General features: G+C 42.1%; 1 protein-coding gene across 2 annotated transcripts in view; it reads right to left on the bottom strand.

The window, feature by feature from the left end:
- Nucleotides 1–6,199: 6,199 nt before the first annotated feature.
- DTX2 (deltex E3 ubiquitin ligase 2) overlaps nt 6,200–8,226 on the bottom strand; it is a 41,643-nt gene continuing 39,616 nt past the window's right edge. For both annotated transcript variants that reach the window (XM_032216196.1, XM_032216197.1), the window contains 2 exons: nt 7,828–7,917; nt 6,200–7,012 (listed from right to left, as the gene is read on the bottom strand). In XM_032216196.1, coding sequence (XP_032072087.1) covers nt 6,788–7,012; nt 7,828–7,917 — 315 coding nt within the window. In that variant the 3' untranslated portion in view covers nt 6,200–6,787. The remainder of the gene's footprint in view (nt 7,013–7,827; nt 7,918–8,226) is intronic.

The following is an 8,226-nucleotide window of genomic DNA, read 5'->3' as shown; positions in this document are numbered from 1 at the left end:
TGGGGCTGGTTACATCTTTGGAAGATTTATAGCAATAGCAGTTAGACTTATATACCACTTCATAGGGCTTTCAGCCCTCTCTAAGTGGTTTACAGAGTCAGCATATCACCCCCACAATCCGGGTCCTCATTTTACCCACCTCGGAAAGATGGAAGGCTGAGTCAACCCTGAGCCGGTGAGATTTGAACAGCCGAACTGCAGAACTGCAGTCAGCTGAAGTAGCCTGCAGTGCTGCATTTAACCACTGCGCCACCTCTCTCTGATTTATTCTCATGACCTTTCTTCCTTTCAGCCATTCTTTGGGGGTCCAGAATGATCAGCCAGATTTCGCCTATGGATTCATATCTCCCAGAATTTCCAGCATAGAATCCTAGAGTTCCAAGGGATCATGTGGGACACACTGTCCATCAGCTTCCCCTGTGCATGATAATAATACAATAGCAGAGTTGGAAGGGACCTTGGAGGTCTTCTAGTCCAACCCCCTGCCTAGGCAGGAAACCTTATACCGTTCCAGACAAATGGCTATCCAACATCTTCTTAAAGACTTCCAGTGTTGGGGCATTCACAACTTCTGGAGGCAACTTCTGTTCCACTGATTAATTGTTCTAATTGTCAGGAAATCTCTCCTCAGTTCTAAGTTGCTTCTCTCCTTGATTAGTTTCCACTCATTGCTTCTTGTCCTACTCTCAGGTGCCTTGGAGAATAGTTTGACTCCCTCTTCTTTGTGGCAACCCCTGAGATATTGGATCACTGCTATCACGTCTCCCCTAGTCCTTCTTTTCATTAAACGAGACATACCCAGTTCCTGCAACTGTTCTTCATATGTTTTAGTCTCCAGTCCCCTAATCATCTTGGTTGCTCTTCTGTGGATTCTTTCTAGAGTTTCCACATGTTTTTTACATCGTGACAACCAAAATTGAATGCAGTATTCCAAGTGTGGCCTTACCAAGGCATTATAAAGTGGTATGAATCCAAATTAAAAGCATTGTGGATGGGTGGCAACTTGAGCAAAAGGGTAGGCATCAGGCCCCATAGATTTCCTCTCCTGAATTAAAGTTCATTTGCTTCCTTGCCTCTGGAATTAACTCATGATACTCATTTACTAATGGAGGACTTTGTTCTAGAGGCCTTAATTCTATACGGACTTTAATTCGGGAGTGAAGAACTGATAGAGAATGATGGGATTGAATGACGGCCAGTGTGTAGATTGTGAAAAGGATGGAAGCGCAGCTAATGAAAGACCTGTTTAGCCCAATGTTCTCTCACCATACTTTATCAACAGGAAGCTTCCTACATTTTAGTAATTTTAGTTAAAACATAGCTATATGGCCTGAATCTTAAGGCAAGGTTTTGAATGTGTATGGAACTACCTTTGAAAGTTTTGGGAAACAGCAAGTATGGCAGTGTGTGGGTTACTAGTGTATTGAGCATGATAAAGTAAGTCCAGTTGCCATGATTCAACTTTCAGACTTTAACTGGATGACTGAGAATCTTCACTGACATTGTTGAAAGAAACTTTTCTTCTGGGTTTAGATTTTAGATTTTAGATTTTATTGGAAATTTATATGCCGCCCTTTTCCCTGAGGGGACTCAGGGCGGCTTACAACAGTGAAGGGAAGGGAGTGCAAGACAAGACTTAAAAAGAAAGGAATCGTGATTAAAAGAAAATTGATCATAAAAACACAACATTCACTCAACATTCGGGTGGGGTGAGAGTAATCCTATCCCCAGGCCTGACGGGATAGCCAGTTCTTAAGGGCTGTGCGGAAGGCCTGGACTGTGGTGAGGGTACGGATCTCCACGGGGAGGTTGTTCCATAATGTCGGAGCAGCAACCGAGAAGGCTCTCCTCCGCGTAGTCGCCAGTCGGCACTGACTGGCGGATGGAATTCGGAGGAGGCCTACTCTGTGCGATCTGATGGGACGCAGGGAGGTGATTGGCAGGAGGCGGTCTCTCAAATAGTCAGATCCACTACCATGGAGCGCTTTATAGGTGGTAAGTAAGACCTTGAAGTGCACCCGACGATCAACAGGTAGCCAGCGCAGCTCACGGAGGATTGGTGTTATATGGGCGAACCGTGGTGCGCCCATGATCACTCGCGCGGCCGCGTTCTGGACTAGCTGAAGTCGCCGGATGCTCTTCAAGGGCAGCCCCATGTAGAGCACATTGCAGTATTCCAGCCTAGAGATCACAAGGGCTCGAGTGACTGTTGTGAGAGCCTCCCGGTTCAGGTAGGGCCGCAACTGGCGCACCAGGCGAACCTGGGCAAATGCCCCCCTGGTCACAGCCGACAAGTGGTGGTCAAAACTCAGCTGTGGATCCAGGAGGACTCCCAAGTTCAGCTCCAAGTGGGGAAAAAGACACTGGAAACATGGAGGCTGCTTGGAAAGATGGTTTAATGGTGGACAGGATCACATGGCTTGAGCTCCTGAACAGAAAAGGGGGATCACATGCCTCAAGATGGGATTTTTATCTGTTTGGCCCCACCTGTTTCCTGTCCCTGTGTAAGAAATGTATTCTGATTGGTTGTCAGACTCCCATGGGGCCATGCAGGGGCAACTCTACAGGCTGTCTTGAGTCCAAGTTTGGTTGAGCATTGCTTCTTCCCAGATGCCAGGTGGTGAGATGGGTAAAGGGCTAATACTATCATGCCTTAATCCCATCAACCTGGAGCTGAAGGGGGGGAATCTATTTGTTATGTAGAATAGACTGGTTCCAGCATTTTAATGGCCCATTAAGGAAAGTGGGGGCTATTAAGAGTGAGTCTGTTTCTTGCCTAAAAGCATGTTTCTCCTTTTCTAATCCAGGGAAATATAATATTCTGCCTTTTCAATATTTCCCAGGATATTTCATTTTTCTAGGAGAGGGCTGGGTGCTAACTTCCTACAAGAAGAGCCGAGGTGGCGCAGTGGTTAAATGCAGCACTGCAGGCTACTTCAGCTGACTGCAGTTCTGCAGTTCGGCTGTTCAAATCTCACCGGCTCAGGGTTGACTCAGCCTTCCATCCTTCCGAGGTGGGCAAATGAGGACCCGGATTGTTGTTGGGGGCAATATGCTGACTCTGTAAACCGCTTAGAGAGGGCTGAAAGCCCTATGAAGTGGTATATAAGTCTAACTGCTATTGCTATTGCTAACATATTGCCACTCACTTTGGGGAAGAAACTCTTGAGATACATCTCAGATGCTCATAGGTCCTGCTTATCTTTGTTGTGTTGCAATTGAAGTGATTTTGCTTCCATCTTTCTTGACCATTCTAATTCATTTTAAGTTCGTACACTGTACATTGTGTTACGTGAGCTGATCTCCAAAACTATCACCAAATGCAAACTTGGCACTGGGAAATGTGTGTTACAAGAGGAAGATAATTTCCAGAAATTAGAATTGCCAAAAGTAGAAAATCCACCTAGAGATCCTTGTGAATAGAAATCACATGTAGGATGGATCTGATTTCCCATCTCTTTACTTCCCTCTTAAGGCCAGCTTTGGTAAAACAGCTTTTTTTTTTGTTTCAATGCCTAATTCAGTGTTTCTCAACCTTGGCAACATGAAGATGTCTGGACTTCAACTCCCAGAATTCCCCAGCCAGCAGATGCTGGCTGGGGAATTCTGGGAGTTGAAGTCCGGATATCTTCAAGTTGCCAAGGTTGAGAAACACTGGCCTAATTGTATGCACCGGACCCACTTTAGAAATTCCACCTTTCCAAGCTCTTGTATAGGATGGTTAGGTCAATTTACCTCTCCCCTGTTTTTGCCATCACTTTAAAAGTATTTCTTTATACTTTTAAATATAAATTAAGAGAATCAGGAAGATACTTCTTATAGGATGAGTGGGAAGAAAATTGCTATATAAAACAGAGATGAATATATAGCTTTTAAAATCAGGGATAAGCAATTGATGTTAAGGCTCTAATTTTTGTCCTCAAGTTTGAAAATTACTGTAGATCCCAAGCAATGTTTCCTCAATGAAAGATATTTGGACTAAAAATCCCTTTTCTTTCTTTCTTCAATTTTTTTAAAAAAAATCAATTACAAATAGGAAAGGGCAGGGCCTAGATTACCAGTCATTTGTCATCTATTTCAATTTAGAATAACAGAATTGGAAGGGACCTTGGAGGTCTTCTAGTCCAACCCCCTGCTTAGGCAGGAAACCCTACACCACTTCAGAAAAATGGTTATCCAATATCTTAAAAACTTCCAGTGTTGGAGCATTTATAACTTCTGGAGGCAAGCTGCTCCACTCATTAATTCTTCTGTCAGGAAATTTCTCCTTAGTTCTAAATTGCTTCTCTCCTTGATTAGTTTCCACCCATTGCTTGTTCTACCCTCAGGTGCCTTGGAGAATAGCTTGACTCCCTCTTCTTTGTGGCAACCCCTGAAATATTGAAACACTATCATGTCTCCCCTGGTCCTTCTTTTCATCAGACTAGCCATACCCAGTTCCAGCAACCATTCTTCATGTTTTAGCCTCCAGTCCTCTAATCATCTTTGTTGCTCTTCTCTGCACTCTTTCTAGAGTCTCCACATCTTTTTTTATATCATGGTACTCAAAACTAAATGCAGTATTCCAAGTGTGGCTTACCAAGGCATTATAAATGGTATTAACACTTCACATGATCTTGATTCACTAAGCAAAATGCTCCAAGCAAGGGACTTAAGGGTTTTCATGTTTACGTTGCTTTTCAAAATTAAGATAAAAGCATAGAACTGGTATGTAAAACTCAGGAAATGTTTTTGGATCTGAATATTTTTGAAGTTAGCCATTTAGACTAAAGATGGGGGTTGAGGGAGGTGCTTGAAGAGCTGCTAGTGACAAAAAAGAATTTGGAGTTACATTGTTAAAAATGCTTGAAATTCAACATGTGGATGGAAATGCCAGATATTGGACTCCTTCACACATCTCGATGCACAAGTGTTATTGAGCCAGAAATAGTGATTTAAGTCAGTGATTGCTAAGTGGCTTATGACAGGTTGTCATTTATAATTGTTGCAGCATTCCTGTAGTTACAGGAACAAAATTCAAGTGCTTGCTAACCGGCATGCAATTACAATGGTTACAGCACCCTGTGGTCTCAAGGTGGGGAGTCTCACCATTGAAGACCTTGTGGTGGGCGGTGGGGGGTTGTTTCCAACAAGCAAAGTCGAAGGGGAAGCTGGGTGTGTGATTTGTTTAAGGACAGTAGTAAAACAATTGCAACGTTGCAACTCACCTAATGATTCCATTGCTTAATGACTGAAGTTCAAGCCAAAGAAAATCTGCATCACCCTATATAACTATAGGCTATAATTCTGTAACCAAACTAGTATATAATATGGCACACTGGTCACCCAGTTCAGATTTCTGAGAAGCTTGATTTTCCAGAATTTTTTCTTTTAGGAAAAAGTTTCTCCTGGTTACAGCTGTGACAAAACGCTTCTGAACAAACACACACACAGACACAGCTGAAATCCCAAACGAAACTGTAAAAAATGTATTTCAGGACTCTGCCTCAAACTTTACTTCCGTCCATGTTGAACAAAATAAGCAGCAGTGGATTATGCAAAATAAAGTTATCCAATATGAAGAATTTATGCAATTTACAGAGTCCAGTTTTTGCTGATACAATAAAAAAAAAAAGATTAGTTCTCCAATTACATAAAGCAGAAACATTTCAGGCTTTTAGTCTTAAAAGCTGCAGCCCTGCAGCCCTAAATTTAAGTACATACCCAAATGTGATCTTGACTCTGCGCACTCAAAAGATCTGTCAAATGGGAATACTGAAAGGTTATTTTACAGGGCATGGATATAACAAAAAATTAAACGATATTAAAAAATTCTGGAATTCTGGGCAATGCCTCGGAAGTTAGCAATGTTCTCACGTTTGGGTCATTGCTGTGTGGTTCTACATGGTATCAGAGCCAAAGAACAGCAAAAAGAAAAATCATCAATTTGAACGTTTACTGAACTATGAAGTGTCACAAAATTTCAGGCGAGGACGCCCAATGGTTTGCATGGGAGCACGGAAGGATCACATGGCTGCATTTACATTTTTAAAAAATGTTATTTGGGGAATTGTAGGTACCAGCTAGAACAGGGGTTTCCAACCTTGGCAACTTTTAAGACTTGTGGACTTCAACTCCCAGAGTTCCTCAGCCAGCTTTGCTATTGAATTATATATATATATATATATATATATATATATATATATATATATATATATATATATATATATATATATATATATCTTTTGGAACCAAGGGATGAGATTTCCCTGCTTCGATGCGTTAACAAAATCATGTTGTTTAGCAACAAAAAATCATATTAGAATCTGGATATATATATATCATCCCTTGGTTCCAAAAGATCTGCCTCAAAGCAGCATCTGATTCTTGATAGAAAGTAAGAATGAACAAACAGTAGACTGTGTTCCTTCTCTTTCAGCCATTTGCCGTATCTTCAACACCCCCATGCAACCACATATGGAAGGACACAATATGAGGATTAAGCCACCATCCTTTTCTGTGTTTTAACTAGGGGAAGGGAGATTTATTGTATATGACCAATCTGTGTCAGGACTGTAAAGGCTCTTAAAATATCTTTTTTTATATATATATTTATATAAACCCTCTTCCTCACAGTCATGCTGTGCATTCCCAGAGACTGTGTTATTGCTCAGCAAAAGGGCAAGCAAATATAAGGCAACAGAGGTGGGGATTTGTAGCTGCCATCCTCCACGGAGAGGCACCCATAGTCATGGAGAAGACGAACTCCACTTTTGGCTGCAACTCCAGCCCAAGATGGAGGCTAAACTCATGGACTCAGGCAATCTTCTGTGACCCCTTGAGCTGCCAGCTCCGCTAGGACATTGTCAAGGTAGTTAGGGTCTGGGTAGCCGTGGCCTGAGACATTGGAGGTCATCTCTGTCTTGTGGTGGATCTCATTCCACACCACAGTGTTGTTCTCGCCAGTTGTGCTGGATGTTCCTACGGTGAAGATCAAGCGCCTTCTCCATGCCACCTTCAAAAGTTCCAGCACCTAGAGAGACAAGAAAGAGGCTAACATGAAGCTTCTCACATTCCACAAACGGAAGACTCCAATCTTTTATGTGCCCACTTTGCTTGGTTGAGATCTACTGAAAAGCAAACAAAACAAAACAAACAAAAAACAAAACAATCATATCAGAATCAGAATAGAGGAAGGGACCTTGGAGGTCTTCTAATCCAGGCCTCTGCTCAAGCAGGAAATCCTACACTATTTCAGAGTATATCCATTCTCTTCTTAAAAACCTCCAGTAATGGAGCACCTACAATGTCTGAAGGCAAGCTGGTTAATTATCCTCACCGTTAGGAAATTTCTCTTTAATTCCAGGTTGCTTCTCTCCTTGATTAGTTTCCATCCATTGTTTCTTGCCTTGCCCTCTGGTGCTTTGGAAAATAAATTGACTCCCTCCTTTTTGTGGCAGCCTCTCAAATCCTGGGATACTGCTATCATGTCCCTGCCTAGTCCTTCTTTTCTCTAAACTAGCCAAACCCAAATCCTGCAAATGTTCTTCACGTTTTAGTCTCCAGGCCTTTAATCATCTTAGTTGCCCTTCTCTGCACTTTTTCCAAAGTCTCCACATCTTTTTTGTAAAGTGATGACCAGTACTGGAGGCAGTATTCCAGATGTGGTTTTACTAAGGCTTTACAAAGTGGGTACTAATACTTCATGTGATTTTGATTCATTCGTTTTGATCATTAACAGTCTTTGTTTAGTTAAGCTGCTGATTGGGCAGAAAAAGGAGAATTAACTTCATATTCTTTATTCCATCGCAATACGTCAACTCAGGCAAGATCTTAGCATCACTGTACCTTTCGTCCCTTCTCGCTATCGGGTAGGTAACAATATCGTGGGAATCCTCTTGCAGTGTATGGCAGCCCTGGGCTGGGATGCTCTGGACCCTGAAAAAATAAAGGCAGAGAACATTTATACATGCAGATCCATTCATTTATACACACTGGCTAGGAGCCCATTATAGATTTAATTTAGTTGTTGAATTCTGGATTAACATAATTTGCTGAACCACGTCAGAATATTCATGAACCGGCAGAGACATGGTGACAAGGTCAGCCAATGAATAGGCATAGTAACAAGGTCAGCCAATGGGAGCTGAAAGAGTTTGGAGTCTGGGTGTGGCTTAACTCTGAACTGAAACTAAAAGAAACTCATTCTCTGTATAGCCTGCCTGTGTTTGAACCTGCTTACAATCT

Source organism: Thamnophis elegans, chromosome 4 (assembly GCF_009769535.1).
Source record: "Thamnophis elegans isolate rThaEle1 chromosome 4, rThaEle1.pri, whole genome shotgun sequence".
Lineage (NCBI taxonomy): Eukaryota > Metazoa > Chordata > Lepidosauria > Squamata > Colubridae > Thamnophis > Thamnophis elegans.
The sequence above is the reverse complement of the archived record's forward strand: the minus strand, read 5'-3'. Positions and strand labels throughout refer to the sequence as shown.